At 61.7% G+C, this 17,027-nt stretch overlaps 3 protein-coding genes across 3 annotated transcripts; all 3 read right to left on the reverse strand.

The window, feature by feature from the left end:
• Positions 1-3,704: 3,704 nt before the first annotated feature.
• LDBPK_290520 (cofilin-like protein) lies at positions 3,705-4,124 on the reverse strand (the record flags this gene model as incomplete). The annotated part of the gene is made up of 1 exon (XM_003862421.1): positions 3,705-4,124. The coding sequence occupies one exon, from the start codon at positions 4,122-4,124 to the stop codon at positions 3,705-3,707; it is 420 nt and encodes a 139-aa protein (XP_003862469.1).
• Positions 4,125-4,791: 667 nt separating this feature from the next.
• Positions 4,792-5,490, reverse strand: LDBPK_290530 (hypothetical protein, conserved; the record flags this gene model as incomplete). The annotated part of the gene is made up of 1 exon (XM_003862422.1): positions 4,792-5,490. One exon carries the CDS (start codon positions 5,488-5,490, stop codon positions 4,792-4,794), a length of 699 nt encoding a protein of 232 aa, XP_003862470.1.
• Positions 5,491-7,276: 1,786 nt separating this feature from the next.
• On the reverse strand, positions 7,277-16,306 carry LDBPK_290540 (hypothetical protein, conserved; the record flags this gene model as incomplete). The annotated part of the gene is made up of 1 exon (XM_003862423.1): positions 7,277-16,306. The coding sequence occupies one exon, from the start codon at positions 16,304-16,306 to the stop codon at positions 7,277-7,279; it is 9,030 nt and encodes a 3,009-aa protein (XP_003862471.1).
• Positions 16,307-17,027: the final 721 nt, after the last annotated feature.

The following is a 17,027-nucleotide window of genomic DNA, read 5'->3' on the forward strand; positions in this document are numbered from 1 at the left end:
AGCCGGGTATCGTTGCTACACGACCCAACGCCACAAGAGCAGCGGAAACGGTGAGAAGAATAAAGGAAGGGGGGGGGGCTTGGCACGTACGCACGTGAGTCAAGTAATGGATACAAAGAACGAACAACGGCACCCGCAAAAGGCAAAAGACAGAAAATAGGGAGAGCAGGGGAGTTGATCCGCTGCTCGCACGTGAGACAAGAATGGGGTGATGCAGGCCCCCTGCCTGCGTGAGCTTGGGTGTGGGTGTGGGTGGGTGCACCTTTGCTCTTGACCTGTGAAAGAGAACGAGAGGCGCGTGCACGCACACGTCACTCAATGGCAGGGAGGGATGGGGATGTTGGCGCACACAGGTGGCCGATAGCGCAGCGGCCTTGTAAACGTGTATCGCTTGCGGGGGAGAGAGAGGGCAAATCTGTGGGAGGTGACGAGAGTGCGTAGCCGGAAAAGAAGAAGGTGGTACACCAAGGGCCAATGCCAACGAGGGAGCTAAGAGAGCGCGCGCGCACGAAAAAGAACCAAAAAAGAAAAATGGGGAGGGGTGAAAACAATGGCGATGTAGCAGTGTGATGAACGAAACGAAACTAAAGATAAGAGAGAGAGAGAGAGACGTCAGATACAGGCAAAATACGGGGGAAGGGGAGGAAAAGCAAGACAACAACCACAACGAAGCACACAGACACACACACACACACAAAGAGGGAGGGGAGAAATAAAATAAAAAGAAACGGCAGGGCGGTCGTGGCGCTGTTGCCGTCTTCTGTCTTTTTTTTTCTTTCCCTTGTTTGCGTTCTTCCGCGTGTGTGCGTGTGTTTCGCCAGTCTCCTCGTCGTTGAAACGGCAGGGGCTGTGCGGTGACGGAAAATGAAAAAGGAGAGAGAAGAGGATGGGGCCGACAACGGTGAGAAGCGGGCAACCGACGCGCGAAATGCCGCTTCCGATGTGTGCTGCCGAAGTATTCTGTGATTAAAAGCTCGGCAGGGGGAGAAGAGGTGGTTGCGCTCTCAGTGCAGGAGCTGCAAGTTACAAAAGTGCGGTAGTGTAAAGGTGTGCAAGGTGAATGGCAGGAGAGAGAACAAAAGAGTGGTAAGGCGGTAAGCAACAGACCCGAGCAAGATGATGTACTGCCGCGCTCGCCGATGCATCCGCATGGAGAGGGGAGGTAATGTGCTCACAGGAAGAACATCCATTGCGTGCAGAAGACGAGGTACGCCGCATAGCCATCGCCATGAGCATATGTGCACATGCGGTGATCAGAGGCACTAGCAGCGCGCACCGCAGCCGTCGGCGAGGCGTGTGGGGAAGACGTGAATGTCAGACGGCAGAGGAGGCGACAAAAAAAAACTCAGAACGAAAGAGGCAAGATAGTTTTCGCCTCCTTCCCCGTCTGCCCTTCCTCGCCGCTTCTCGTGCTCCTTCACCGCGTGCATGGGCGTGTCTTGTTGTGTCCATCATGAGTCCACACACACACATGCACACTGTACCGTTGCTGCTCATACTCCGTGCTGCTGCCGAATGTGCACGCGAGCAGCGCACATCATTCGTTTTCTTCGTGCTAAGCTTAGCTTTCTGCAGATGTTGACGTACGACCTCGGTCACCCCATACGCAGACACGAAAACATACACGCGTACACAGCATGCTGCCGCTTCTCCCTCCCCCCCCACTCACGCACGCACATCCAGATGGCGAGAATGGGGCAAGTGGTGAGGGGGAGTGGGACGAAGACACAAATATGGCGGCACAAACCCACAAGCACATCCATCATCCTCTCGCGATGCGTCGAAAACGAACGCCTTTATGCACCCGTGTCTGTGCCTGTGCCTATGCAAACCGCACAGTCGGCGAAGGCGTGAGTGTCGGAAAAATTAAGACGTGCCGTATCACATGTCTGCGCTACCTTCTTCTCCAAGAAGAAAACGCCGGCCAACTATCCCCACCCCTTCCTTACTCACTCCCAGCGGCAGAAAAGCTCGCACATTCAAGATACCGCCATCACGGGAGGAAGCAGGGATGGCGGGAGGACGTAGTAGATGCAGGCCAGGAGGAGGGGAGCTCACATGCACAGACATACAGGCAAGTAAGCCCACTCTGTTCCTACGATGCACGCACACGCACTTCCGTTGAGCCCCTCAATCTCAGCCTCCCCATTTTGCATTGTGTGTGTGTGTGTGTATGCGAGCGCGCGTGCTCTTCCTTGGCGAGGGAGGAAGGGTTCATTCTGCGGTATGTCCGCCTGCCTGAGAAAAGCGCCACGCCACCGACGCCGATGCAGCGAAGTGGTGAAAGTGAGAACGAGGCGGAGGCTGTGACGGCGGGAGACAGAAAGAGTTGGCACCGTCAGGGGAGAGGATGAGGTGGGGTGTGCGTGAGAAAGAGAGAGAGGGGAGAGCCGGACTGTGGAGGAGGCGGACGAAGAGAAGCGAATGAAACAAACAACAGAGAAAAGTAAAAATAAGATTGCGAAATCAACGAAAGCCAGCGGAAGGAGACGACGTGAGCGAAGACGAGGAGGAGCACACAAGAACGCGCGCAGGAAGGGGGAAGGAAGAAGAGAAGAAGAGCGCGCGCACGAACAGTGGGTTGGGAGCGGGATGCCATGCGGGCCTTTGAAGACTGGGTGCGCGCGCAAACACGACCACGTGTGCACCTGTACCCGCTGCAGATGGAGAGAGAGCGGGAAGAAAGGAAAGCATACATGGAGACGAACAGTAGAGAGAGACAACCGGCAAACATGCAAGAGGACAGGGACAAGAAAAAATGCGGCGAGACGACGCGGATATGCTGCCAAGCGGAGACAGTGGCACACACGCAAGCCAAGTAGAAAAAAAAAGCGTGAAGAAGCCAGGGGAGGGAAAGCGAAAGCGAGCGCAGCGACACGCGCCTGCTCGGCATTTCGGCCCTGATGTCTGGTCCAGTGCAAGCCAACGAAGGGATGCGTATCATCAAGTACACGCACCTGGCGAAGGCGACTGAGGCACGGCAAGGGTGCGTGCGTGTCAGAAGCTCAGTCATCAGCCTCTCGCTCTCTTCGCGTCTGCAGCGGCGACACTAACCGCGATGGTAATCCCCCCTCCCCCAGAACGAAGGATGAAGCAGCCCCTCGTTTTTCGCGCGCGCGCCTCTGCCATCCCTCTTTCCTCGCTCACCAGTGCTGCTCCACATCGCCTCCAGGAGCGTCACCCCCGCAACTTGTGCTGCTCCTGCCCGTCTTTGCAAGATGCTGCTTCGCGCCTTCCATGCACTTTTCTCACCTCGCAGCCTTTCGTCCCTTGCGCGCTCTCGTCTCTCTTTTTTGCTCCTCTGTCCGTCACCGTTGTTCGAGCCTATTCCGATCCCTACGGGTAAGCATCGATGCCTCCGTCCCCGGCGGCCTCTACGCCGCTGCCCTCCCCCTCCCCGCCGCTGCGGACACGCCGCCGGCTGACGGGCGCGCATTGTCAACTGCACGCTAACACAGAAGTGTCCCGATGCACCCCTTCCGCCGTCAGCCACATTATTGAAGTCAAGCCTTCAGGCTCAACGAGGAAAGAAGAGGAGGGCAGCAAAGGCGTAAACGTGTACATGCGACCCTGTGTATTTACATGCGCGCAAGTATCTTTCTGCAGCCGTTGCCAATATGGTGCCGCCCTTCCCTCGCTAACTCCCTCCCTCTCGCTCTCTTGCTGCATCGAAGACGCGCGTACACATACACGCACGCGCTGTCTTACACGCTACGATGGAGCCTTACCTTGCGGATGATTTCTTCGGCATCCAACCCGGATTCATCGTTCGCCTGGATGGGGAGGTAGCCCTCCGACACGGAGCTCAGAGCATCTCGGCTCGCGCTGTACATCATCTTTTCGCGCGGCCTCGCAGTGTCGGGGATCCATTGAATGAGGATAAGCTTCTCGCGCTTCGACCCAGCGTCGTTATACTCAAAGTCGAAGGCCACGTAGCACGGCTTCTCCGTCGAGAACTTTTCCTTCAAATCGGTGTAATTCACGCTGCGCTCACCAACCTCTGTCACCTCAATCTTCTTTCCGTCCGCACCGATACACATCATGACGTAGCGGCTCTTCTTCATGCGCAGATCATCGATCGCGCCGCGGACGTTTTCCTCGAGCGTAACACCAGATATCGCCATGGCTGCGGTGCAAAGGTCTGGAGGAGGGGGCGCCAGGTAGAACCAAAAGAAGAATACGAGAGAGAGACACGGACAGTGGCAGCCCGTGACGGACGTATTCAATGTGAAGCGAAGAAGAGTAGCGATGCGCTCGCTGATCAAGCTGCGACGGAGAACACGACGGGCGGACAAGAGGGGCTATCACAACACCAACGACAGAAAGAAAACGGGGGACGAGCACGGGGCGCCGATGGAGGGGAGGCGTGTGTCTCGCGTTGGCAGCAAAGAAAAGAAGGAGAAGGGGGTAGAAAAAAAAGCAAAAAGATGCAGCGCGGATGTGGAAGATCTGCAGAAGCGTGTGCGTGTGTGTGGAGGTGGCGATAGTACGGTGGGGCAAGGACGAGGCAGAGGAAGAGATGATAATGGCAATAAAAGGGGTAGGGCAGCAGCTCGGCGTTTGATACAAAGGCGAAGGCTGCGTGGAGAAGGTGCTCCAAGTTCTGCGGACAGGCACACGCCGAGAGACAGAGGCAGAGAGCGCAAGAGCCAAGTTAGTAATGATGGAGAGGTTGACACGCCTCCCCCGCCGCACTCGTGCCTGCATGTTGTTGCCCTCGGGTCCTTTCGATTACGTGCTTCTCCTGATATGTTGGGCGCGTTCCGCGCGACATAATTTTGGAACGCGCCTTCAGCTCAAGCCTAGAAGGCCGCGCACGAAGCCAGTAGAAGAGCTCATGGGCAACGAGCAGATGGGCGCCGGCGGCAGTTGCTGCCATGATGGTGGCGTCGGTGGTGCCACCGCCAAAGGATCGACCGGCGGCTCGTCGTCAGGCCGTCGCACAAGTCCGTCCGTGGGCTCGGCGCTCGACGCCGTGTCGGAGGCGTGCGGGTAGCCGACATAAGCGATTCCCGAGCTATGCACGTACATCACTGCCAACAGGCCAGCACCCTCGTAGCGGAGGTGGGGGACAGGCGCCATGCGGCCGGCGGTGGTGGCCGCTGCAAACTGCCTGTCCTTAAGCCCATCATCCATTTGGAGGAGCAGCGGAGGCTGCAACCATGCAGGCCCCTCTTCCCCCTCGAGCCCTTCACGGGTAACGGTCACCGTTGATGACTCCTCCTCGACGCCTAACAAGAGCGCCGGATGCGCTGGCCCATCTGCATCCTCGCTAGCGCGCTGAGTCTTGCGCCCAAGCTGCCGGCGGCCTTCAGCGGCGGCGGCATCTCTGCTTGCTTGTAGCGCCTCGACGGTGAGCCTGCTGCTGTCCTCCTCGAACCCCAGAGGCGGGTAGTCGATCAGAGCTGCAGGCGGCGCATCGCCATAAGACACGTCGGCCCAAAAGCTGAGGACACTCGACAGCGTCTGCCCTGGCGCTGCAGCCTGCATGTAGCGCTGACGCAGCCGCCGTGCCGCGGTCACCTTCTCCTCGAGCGCCGATAGGCGCCGCACCGTGACAGCAGCGCAGAATCCCTGTGTCTCCTTCAGAGCTGCCGGGACAGCCGTCCGCTGCACAGTGTGGGATGGGTAGAGCTGCACGTGCACATCGAGCGGCTCCTCCCTGGCGAGGGAATGGCGCTCTGCGAGCAGAGACAGGTAGCGCTCTCTCACCGTGATAGCCAGCTGACGAACGACACGCCGAATGCGTCGGCGAGGGGCCTGCACCCACTCGCGGTAGAGCGAGGACCCGGCAAAGAGACCGAGAGCGTCGATGAGAGCGTCACGGACAGAAATGGAGGTGGAGGAAGGCTGAGCACGTCTCTCGTCGTTGCCGCCTTCTGGCAAGGCGCCCACCTCGGCAGAGCGAAGGGCATCGAGCACACGCTGCAGCGGATGGCCACCCGAAGCACCGGGCTGCAGTGACGGCGCTGCCACTGGTTCAGGACGGGGGCCAGGCGACAGGGAGGCATGCGCTGAAGCCGACACTTCGCAAAGGACGTCAACGTCACGCTGCATCTGCTGCAGCGCCGCCCGTGTAACGGCGCCTCCGAGAACAGAGAAGAGAGACTGCTGCCCAGATGGGGTGGCGACTGAGGGCCTAGAGTCCACCATGGGTGCTGCCGCTGCTGCTACTTAGGCACAAACACGGTGAAACGGTACGCAGTGCCTCGGCGTCGCCCTTTTTTCCCTCGGGCGTGCTTCTTACGCTGCGCTTGGGCTGCTTTCCGAGGCACATCTCCATGAGCGTGTGTGTGTGTGTGTGTGTGTGTGGGTGGGTGGGTGGGTGGGTGTGCGTGTGGGTGTGAACGGCAGGGAGGGGCAGTTGAGACGGAGTCGCAGAGCGGAGGCATCGACAGGGCTGTGAAAATTGGCGAGCAGGAAAGAAAACAAAAAGGAAAAAGGCGGTGCAGTGAGCGTGCGCGCAGCGTCACAGACGTTGCCGACCTGGTGCACGTGAGATGAGTGCACCAAAGACCGCATAAGAAGAGACGCTGACACAAAGGTGATGAAGCGGTCGCGGCGTTGACTCATCATGGCCACATCGCCGCACATGCAGGTCTAAAAGTCCAAACATGCGTGCTTTCCGTTCTCCCATGCTGCTGATCGGTGTTCAAGTCTCTATGGATATGTTACACACCCCATCCAAGCATATCACTTCCGCACCTTCTCCGCAGCGGCATCGACTACAGGCACTACACGATTTGAGGTGCACAAACGAATAAGGGAGGCACATGGAAAACAGCGGCACGCGTCTGTGGCGAAGAGCAACGCGGGATGCGCGATCTGAGGGGGAGGGTTGCAGTGTTGCCGTCAAAGACACGCGTGCGACTACGCCACAAAAACACCCGAAAGAGGGGAGGGGGATGCAGACACGAGTCGACGACGCAATGGGCGCGCTCACATCGGAGATGGCCCCATGCGGCGCATAAAGGATTGGAAGGAAAGAAAGCAAGGCGAGCCCAGTGCTCTCGCTCCACACGTGCAGACGCAAGTACATCTATATCTACACTTCAGCGCGCGCGCATGCGTGCAGGAGTGGCAACAGCAAAAAAAAAATGCGGGTAGTGCGAAGCAGCCAGTCACAGAGACAGGCATACATGTGCGCGCGAAGAGAGACGCACGCAAGGATCAGCTGCGGAGCAGACTGAACAGCAACAAGGCTGTCAGAGGGCCGAGTCGGCCTCCTCCTCCCCCCCCCCCACACACACAAGCAGTGATGGGTAGGGCATCATCGTCATGATTTGGCTGCGCTGTCTGTAAGGGAAGCTTGCACGGTCTCCACCACCTGCGCAGGAAGCGGAGGCGCAAGCGAGAGTGCAAGGCCGGGCTGCTGTCGGAGCCCCTCACTAAGCGAGCGCAGGTAGTTCTCCCATTCTACCGTCCCCCGCTGCTGTGGCAAGTCACGCCAGAGAAGCTGCTTTAGCGCCTTCTTGATCCGGCGCTCCTCCTGGCGCAAAGCCGCAACGCTGGCAGGCTCTGCCGCCATCCCCGATGTAGCGGCAGAAACGCTCGCGGTAGCGCCGGCGTCGGTGACGGCCAGTCGCTTCGCGACCCCCACCGTCTCCAACGCTGGATAACTGTGCGGCGGGGGCTGACGGCTTTCGGCGACCGTCACGTCCGCAAACTTGTCAAGCTGGGTGATGGATGCACTGCCGGCGTCCTTCGTATTGCAAGAGCTGCAGCGCTTGCGCTGGTTGTGAGGAGAGCTGCGGTCACGTGTCGGGTTTCGAAGGTAGCTGTCGTAGCTGCACGTGCCGCTTCGTATGGTGCTGGGGTACCAAGGCACGCTCGAGGCGGGTGGGCAATCGTTCAATCTCTCCCCGGCAGGGGAGGTGATAAACCGCAGTGCATCGCCGGACGCATCACCTGGAAAGGGGTGCCGTGGCAGCTGTGAGAACGCCGCTGATGATGGCGAAAAGGCGAAGCTCCGGCGGGCCGACGCTGCGAGCAGCGCCGCTCGACGACGAAGCGCCGGGCCAACGGGAAGTCGCATGTCCTCTGCGTACGCGATGCGAACAAAGTGCCCCTGCGGCGGCGGCGCGAACTGGCGCAGCGGGCCATCGAGATCCTCCTCGTGAACGATGAGGTGATCTCTGCCGGAGTGCGGCAACTCCGGCCACGCCGCCATCCTCTTCGATCGCAGTCGCTGCTGGACGAGCATCGCATCACGCTTAGACTCTGTGTCGCCACCGCCGAAAATGTACCCGCTGTGGATGCGGCAGTCACCCATCTGATCCAGCTCAGCACACTGAGCCGACGGCCACTGGACTGGTCGCATCTGAGGGTCAACAAACATGAGATTGTACTTGGCGCGGCATGAGGAGCAGTATGGGTTGAGACGGCCGCAGCCGAGGGAGTTCGTGGGATTCGTGATTGTCCACGCGCGGCGCGCCTGCCTTCCCGTAATCGCGCACGCGGATGACGCGGGGTTGTGAACAACGTACAGCGGGCGGCGTGTGCTTCCAGACGGGTTCTGCGACGGTTCAGGTGAGGTGCGCCATCGCACTTCGCCTGCCAACACGTTTGGCAGCTCCGCGCTGCTGACGCGGTGGAAGCGAGTCGTGCTGTCGCGGTGGAGGAGATCACCGTGCTGTGGAGGCGCCGGCTCTCCGTCCGCGGTGTCTTTCCCCCTCGCCATGCCGGTCGCCGCGGTGTCCGCGGAAGGCCGACGAGGGCGCCCGAGTTTCGCGGAGGACACATAAGCCAACCCGTGTGCCCCACTACACGGCGACTGTGCGCCAGGCGCGTGTTTCCCTGACGCCGATCCGGCAGGCGCTGCGGCGGGCGACACACGGGAGAGAAGAGTGCCATCTTCATTCCCTGCGGGCGATTCCTGCTCAGTGAAACGTCTACTGCCAGCAAGTTCCGGTGGTTGGTGGGAATCGACGCTGCGGGCCCCTTTATCATCATCAGCTTCTCCGCGCCCAGGGTCATAGCTGCTTGCACCGATGCCTGCCTTCGCGTTTGCAGACGGCCTACTGATCTCGGGCGCATACGCGTTCGCTCTTGCGGGCCCACTGTGCTCAGCTGCTGGACCCCACTCAAGGTCGGAGGGCGGCTGCGCGCTGCGTTCTCCCCGCCATGCCTCGATTGACACCATCGGCTGCCGCGGCGGTGCCTCGACGCTGTGCTCCGCATCGTCGCTTCGGCTGCGCTCTGGTGCGCCCACCTCTTCTTTTCCTTCTCCCGGAACGTCACCGCTGTCTGGGCCTCGGGCTACGTCTTCAGCCGTGCTTGGCGGAACGCTTACCCACGCTGCGGCACGGCCGCGGCGAGGGGAATCAGCGCTGGCCACCTCGATGTCACCGCCGCTACTCATGCTGCTGCCGCTGCCAATGCTCCTCGACGACGATGAGGGCGTTGACAGGACTGAGGCGCTTGGCATTCGGCGACAGCAGTGTCGGTGGCCCCGGGCGCGCTCGCGCTCGCCGGGTCGCCGATGCGGATGCCTGCTCAGCGCGGCGTTCTCATCGCTTGCGCCATCTCTGATGTGTGGTGTGCTGCTGCTGCCACAGCGATGAGAACGGTGCTGCCTCGCCGCACGTGCCATGTCGACGCTGCAAGGAGCCGCTGGTTGCCCACAATGGTCTTTGCCTCTCGTAAGCGCCTCGTGCCCAAAGGTGCTCGGCACCACTGGTGCAGACGGGAGTGCAACCCGGTATGGGTGCGACGGGTGAGCTCCGGACGGCGGCCGCTTGCCAGCCTCTTGCACAACGTACAGCACGTCACGGCAGTCTGCACCCGCGTGGCCCTGCTGCGGGGCCGCCTCGAGTGCATATAGCAGAGGAAGGTGCGCTTGTTGTGCGGCCGTTGCGCCGGTGTCCTCTGCCTGCGGCCTCTCACGACCGTGTCGCGGCACGCGGTGCTGCGCATGCGCGCGATGATGGCGTCGGTGTTTCCAGCGGTGCGTTTCGTCGTTGCTGTCTTCCTCGCGTCGGCGGCCGCTCCGATGGTGACGGTGTTGCCGGTGATGTCCCAATGAGACATCGCCATCGCGGCGGCTTCCCTGCCTCAACCTTCTATGCTCCCTTCGTTCGTCGCTCCTCTTCTCCTGAGACGCAGCCGACCCATCACAATGGCGGCGATGATGAGACGGGCGTCTGTTCGGGTGCACTCCTGCAGGACTCGCGTGCGAGCACGAGGACGGCGACGAGGACAGCGGAGAGGCATCGCGTGCTGCACCAAGCCCTGCTTCTGCCGCTTCGACCAATGGTGTCACTGCAGTGGAAGAGGCGGATGCGTGGTTCAGCGCGCTGTCCTCCAGGCCCGCGCCCAAAGACGTGCGCGCCGCTAAGGTCGATCGCAGGGCCGTCACAACTGACTCGCTCTCAGCAATGCGATCGTCGCGCTTGGTGCCGGGCTCACCATCAGCAGCTCCCTTGAGGGTCGCATAGCAATACGGGTGTGTCGTAGGCATCACGCCGTGTGGCAAGTAGCTCACCGTGTGCGCAGTGCCGGCTGAAGCTGGCGCCAGCGCGCCTGAGAGTGCGCTCGCCTCGGCTGCCTCGGGATGCTGTGTGGGGCTGCGGGTGACGGCGTCGCCAGCAAGGTTGCAAATACAAGCTTCTACGTCCCGCAGACGCGGCAACCGAGACGGGCGGGGAGGATGGTTGTCCATCGTCGACTGCTGAGGCTGCGCGAGGGTTTCGGGAGAGGATTCGATGCATTCGGCTGCAGGCAGCAGAGCATACGGCATTAACAGCGGCACATTACCAGAACCCGTCACCACTGCGGCTTGAGCGGTGGCCCCCCTCGACAGATGTGTACCTCTCAGCTGCCGGTCGCGAGCGCGCCGAGACAGGCCTTCGTCGAAGCCGTCTCGGTCACCTCTGGCGCGCAGCACTGGAATCTTCAGAGAGGGTAAGTCATAGAGAAACCCACCTGCGCCATCCGCCCTCGAGCAAGGCACAACGGTAGTGTACGGCGGCGTATTCAGCGGCTCGGTCATGCGCACAAGCGCGGTGCCGGATGCTCCCGCAGCGTCGCGCCAGACTGCGCTGAAGCCTGCCGCCTCAGAAGCCGTCGTGGGGTGAAGACCACGGTGAGGGGTATCACTAGCGGTCTTCCCAACGTGCTTGCCATCTGCAGGGCGCAGAGGCCACGAAGATGCATCACCGCCACTCTCGATGGCCGCGCTCGTGGTGGGGGTGACGGTGTCGGTGTGCTGGTCAAGCGAAAGAAGTCGCCTCTCCGATGCCTGGTCCATGTTCCACATCGGTCCCCGTAAACGATCGAGGTGCAGCTGCGCTGGCGCTGAGCTTGGCACTATGGCATCTGCCGGGTTCGCGGCTCGCATCCCACCACGAGAGAACGCGAAAGAAGACGCTGCGAGAAGCCGGTTTGTACTCGGCAGCACCGCGCCAGGGCCGTCAGAGACGGCCTTGTGGAGTGGACGGGTGGTGCGAAAAGGCACCAGTGCTCCGGCACCGGTTCGCGTCGCCGTCGGCTCACTACCTGTAGCGGATGAGAGCGAGCTCGGTGCCCGTTCCGCTTCAGCATGTGATGTATAGACAGCTGTTGGTGCAACGCCACCTACCAGTCGCCGTCCCTCGTCGGCGACAGCAGCCACAGCACCAGCAGGCGCAAGCATACTCCTCCTCTCTGCTGCGGCTCCTTCGTTGTGCACATCGTGCAAGTCGCGTGCAGGCCCTGCGGCGGCATTAGCAGTGGCACTATGTCGCTGCGCCACCTCCACTGCGTGCAGGCTAAGTCCCTCGTCAGGCGATTGCGCAACGCCTGATTCAACTAGCGCATGCGTGGAAAAGGATGACGGAGGAAGCTGCACTGCCGAGGACGCACCTACGGGGGCACCTGTGACGCGTTCGTTCACGGCAGTGGACAAGGCACGAGAGGGTCGCCGAGACACTTGAAGAATGCCCAGCCCAGTTGGCGGCATCGAGGATGGAGACAGAACATCGTCAGCGTTGCCGCTCTGCCCCACCGCTGCGTGCTCTTCTGGAGCGCCGCTGCTTTGCTGCGCACGCCCCTCGTCTACGCCGTGCGTTGACGACGTTGCCGCCCCGTGTGCGTAGGCAAGGTACACGTCATCGTAGCGCTCTGTAGACGGCAGCCCGGCCACACTGATCTCCTCGTTGTCATCACCGCTCTCTCTCCCAACGAGCGCCGCGCCAAGGAAGGGATGAGGGCCGGCACACCCGCGTCCGCCCCTGCCGCTGCCGCAGCACATTGGGCCGCCAAGATCGTATGGGTGGCCAGACGACGATGGCAGCAGCAGCCCTACCTCAGCACTTGCCTGATTCACAACAAAGGGCACCGACGGCTCCCGTGGCGGCTGCGCGGCATCGCCGTCACAATCGGAGACACGCCCGTCGAGCTTATCCACAGGTGGAGCCACGACTGAACTGCTCGCCGCGCCAGCGCTCATCACGTGCAACGCCAGCAGCGTCTTGGGAAGCCGCACGGCCGCATTCGCACCACGTGGGTGACTACGATAGAGATGATGATTGGAACCATGTGCGGCGCTCTGCTCGCCGGTCTCTGAGGCAGCCGCGTGACCACTGTCTCCGCCTGGCACCCCGGTCAAGACGCCGGACAGAATATCGGCCATGGGCATCGTTGCCGTCGCCGCGCCGCGGCTGCGCACATCCTGTGGCGTCAGAGATGCCAAAGCAGAGAGTGGAAAAGCGGGCAGGTGCCCGAGCCGGACCTGCTCTTCCTCCTCTGTCTGAGCTGCTGGGTTGCCCTGCCCTGCAATGAAGGCGTTGGTCAGCGTCTGCGTTGCAGACATGATCGTTGCTGCCAGGTCGAGCTCATGGTGTTGCTGCGTGTCTGACACGCACGCTGGCGCCTTTGGCACATCGACGGAGTGGGCAAGCAGCGACGCCGCGCTCCCCGGACGGAGCAGCTGCCATGCACGCTGTTGGGTGCTGGGCGAGAGGCGAGCAACAAGCTCGGCCATGTCGCTGTCACTACCGATGCTGTAACTGAGGGACGACGGCGATGAGAACGATGACGACGAAAGCGAGGAGGAGCGCTCTCCCAACGCACCTGTGAGCGCGATCGAGGAGGATGGCGAGGCAGCTGTAGCATGGTCGCCTTTCAGGGCCCCAGCGTGGCTAAACGGATCTCTCTTTGACGCCGCTGCTTTTGGTGGTGGTGCGTGCGATGACTGCCTCGGCGATGCTTCATCCAGCGTGCTCGATCGATTGCATTGTGGCACCGCCAGCCGCGCCGAAACTGCGTGCCTTCTTCCCGCAGCCTCGGAGGCCAGCGGTGACGGCTCGCGCAACGCCCCTTCGTCCTCCACGGTGCTCGTGTCCGCCTCGCCAGATGGGATGGGGGTCGCAGCCTTAGCAGCAGAGCCACTTGAATAGGGCCGGCCAGACTCCCTCCTCCCCTCCCTCCTGTCACCCGTACCCTTGCGGCGGTGTCGCTCCTCGCCGGTCCGCTCCACGCTGTCGCAGCCGCCGCCCTTGTCTCCTGGGTAAAGTATGGCGCTCACAGCACTGGTCGTCTCCGTCGCTGAGGCATCCGCCGAGTGCGGAGGCTGGTGCACGGCACTGGCATGGGCTTCCTCCTCATATGGTGTCTGAGTGCGCCGTGACGCGCAGTCGGCCTCGGCTCTCTCGTCGCCACTGTCACCGCGGCGTTTCTTCCTTGACATAGACCTCCACTCCTCCGCTTTGGTCTTGCCGCTGTGGTGGTGCTTCTTGCGGTGCCGACGGCGCCTCGGCGCGGGCGGCTCCTCCGACGCCGCTGCATCGCCGACGGCATGCGCACCCACGCCCCCGTCATCGTCTGCATACCTGCCGTATCCAGCAACGTTGCTAGGAGCTGCCAAATGCGGTTGCAGCAGATGGGGCCGCCCACCAGACACAGTGCCGCGCTCACCCTTTGCGGCGTGGTGAAGCTGAGCTCGGCTACCGCCGTGCCGCCCCGCACCCTTGCCCCTCGCTTGCCCCCACGCGGCCTCTACGCCTGGCGAGTTAGCAGGAGGCTGCGAGGGATCACATGTGCTCCCGCGCGCAGCAGCAGCTGCAGCCGCAGCATCTACTGCGGCACCGCTGCAACCAACAGCGCCCCTCCAGTCTCTTCGGGCAGAGGTGCTATCCGAGGAATCGGAGCTGGAACGGCGCGCTGCGGACGGTCGACTCGCCGGCCGGACCACCCAGCTCACCTTCGTCTGCATCACCTCCAAATCTTGCGCCTCGCTCTCTGCGCTGCCACCCCTCGAGCCACGGTGAGCTTCCGCTGGAGAGACATAGCCGTCCGCAGTGACATGAACGCGCGCGTAGGACTTGACGCAGGTTGTGAAAAACGGCGTAGGTGGGGACACGGCCTCTCCACGGGTCATCAGCACGCCGGCGTGCTCAGTGTGTATCGGGTTCGCGTCTACAACTCGAGAAGCAGCGCACTTCACACCGACAGCTGCTAGACGGTTCATCTGCATGTCCTCACCGCAGTGCGGCATGGAACCGCTCGGTGACGCTGGCTGCTGGGTGTTGCTGCGCCGGGCGAGGGATCCTCCATCGCCCTCATCGGCTCTTTCCTCCGCTACGTCGCGCGAGCGATTGTCCTGGTCGTGACTCCGGAACGCCGCACCGGTCGCGGCTGCCGAGACTGCCGGACTCGTGGAGTTGAGTGGGGCAGACGACACGCCCTGCTCGTATGGCGCGGAATCGACGTTGTCACGCGCCATTTCCGAGACCGGCGGCGGCGATGGAGAGTTGACCGCGATGCGGTGGGCTCTGACCGTTTCCGGGGACAGCGATGTCCCAGTGCAGCCCCCCGGTGAGCAGGGAGCACCGGCCACGACTACTGTGCCACCCCCTCGCTTTGGCCGATCTGAGTCGGTAATAGGCGCGGTTGCCTTGGTGAACATCGCCTCATACCACCGTCGCATGCACGCTGCCAGCACCTTGTGCTCGTGACGAGAGAGGCATGAGCTCAGCTGTTTCTCTAGCTTTCTGACGCGCCGCCGCTCTTGCTCCTCCTCCGGGAACTCCACGCAGCGCACGGCGGCTGCCGCTTCGTCTGACCCACGCGTCTTCACCAGCAGGGAAGCGGGGCACGCGGCAGCGGACGCAGACGATGCCGCGGAGAAGCGCGGAGGAGAGACAGGCGGTAGCACGAAAGACGGCGTGGGACTGCTGGGCGCAGCGGGGGTGGGAGGTTGCCTAGTTGGTCGAGGAGTGGTGGCGTGGGGGACAGCGCTGACGTTAGAATGGCCGCGTGCGGCGCTGCCTTCCGACTCTGCACTTCTGCTACAGGTGCTGCCCGCGCTAACACTGCTAATACTCCTTGTACGACTGCTGCTGCTGCTGCTCGTGGAGCTGCTGCTAGTACTGTACATGGGCGAGGCAGTGTCGGAGCTGGCTGAGTCCAGCTCGCGACGAGATGGATATGGGCGACAAGATGGCCGCCTCTCCACCGCTGCGGCGGCTTGGCTGCGTTCTTGGGGGTTCTCCCTACTCAGTGCCAGCGCACGCGCAGAAGGTGTCACTGAGGATGAAGCCTTCTGCGCGTCCCTAGAAGTCACTGGTGCCCGCAAACCCCTGAAGCCCGCGGCGGCCGCCGGCTGGCTTGTGCTGCTACCTTGCACCACCACTGTCAGCGGGCGAGACGAGGAGCTGCTGCAGCTGCCGCATGCGGTAGCACACTCGCGCAGTCGCCGCTGATGCAGCGTTGTGGCCTGATGCGCCTCCCAGTCGCTTCGAAGAACGGACAGCCCGCAAATGCGGCACTGAATCTCGCTCGGGAACGGAGGGTCAACCACGTCTGTCTCTATGACTTTCACGTCTAGTACAACAGGCAGAGGGTGAGAAGTCGTAGCGCGCCCACCTCCCGCCGCCGCCGCCGTTGGATTAGAAGCAGCGTCCCTCGCGATTGATGAAGAGGGTCTCAGGCAGCCCGCCGGCGATGCTGGCAAGCGGATGGAGGAGCCAACAGAGGAAGGCAGCGCAACGGACACATGTGGCGAGGTGCGATGCGGGGTGTACACAGACCCCTCCACCTGCGCGCTCGCGGGTGCGGCGCCGCCGGAACGCGCAAAAGTCGCGGCGCTCATGGAGGAGCCCTCTCCGTAGCTCTGCGTGGATGCAAGCCGGGATGTGTCTTCCTCTTCTCCGCGCTGAATACTGACCTCTTCTTCGCAGCGCCTTTGGCCTTGGCCGCGGCTTTCGTGCGACTCCCAAGTTTCGCTGTACACGTGGTGTGGCAACGATGTATCTGTATGATAAGGGGATGCTGCGTGGGAGTCGAAGGCGGTGCCGCACAGTCGCTCGCTGCTCTCCCTTCGGTACATCTGCGTCAGGGCGCCGGCAGCCACACACAGAGAGTGACGGAGAGGCAGGGAAAAGGAGGAGGGCCACAAGCTATTATACAAGTGGGAGCAAGGCGTCAACGCACGAATATATCTACACACACACACATATAGATATGTACGCAGATATATATATATATATCTATAAATGCACACACATATATACATACATGTAGAGAGAGAGATGTATAGGTATGTATGTGTGCAGATATACGCTAGCTGTTTCACGCGGTCGACGGCAGAAGAATCTAGACTGGGAAGAGGAGGCAATCAGAGCACGACACACGTGCACAGGCCAAAGTCCACGCGCAAGCAATGGACACTGAGGCGGACTCTTGAGTGGACGCAGGATAGTCGCTGCTGCGGCAGTGCTCAGACCACTAAGCGCAGAAAGCACAACAGAGAAAGGCAGAAGAAAGCGCCGCGCTGAAGTCGGGCGGTGTGCGAATGCTGTAGAAGGTTGCCTGTATGTGTGTGTGTATCTATCCGGCGCGATGAGGGCCGTGCTTGCAGGTGGCCCGGGGCTTGAGGTTTCGATGAGAGCTTGTAATGGTACGAAGGAATGGAAGCAAGAAGGACTTGGAGTCAGAGCATCTGCACGTGGACAGATTGAACACATACTCTCCCGCACACGTGTGTCAGTGCGCGCGTACACCTATGCACAGATGTCTGCTCGGAAGCCGGGGGGGGGGGGGGGCACGCG

Source organism: Leishmania donovani, chromosome 29 (assembly GCF_000227135.1).
Source record: "Leishmania donovani BPK282A1 complete genome, chromosome 29".
Taxonomy (NCBI): Eukaryota; Euglenozoa; class Kinetoplastea; order Trypanosomatida; family Trypanosomatidae; genus Leishmania; species Leishmania donovani.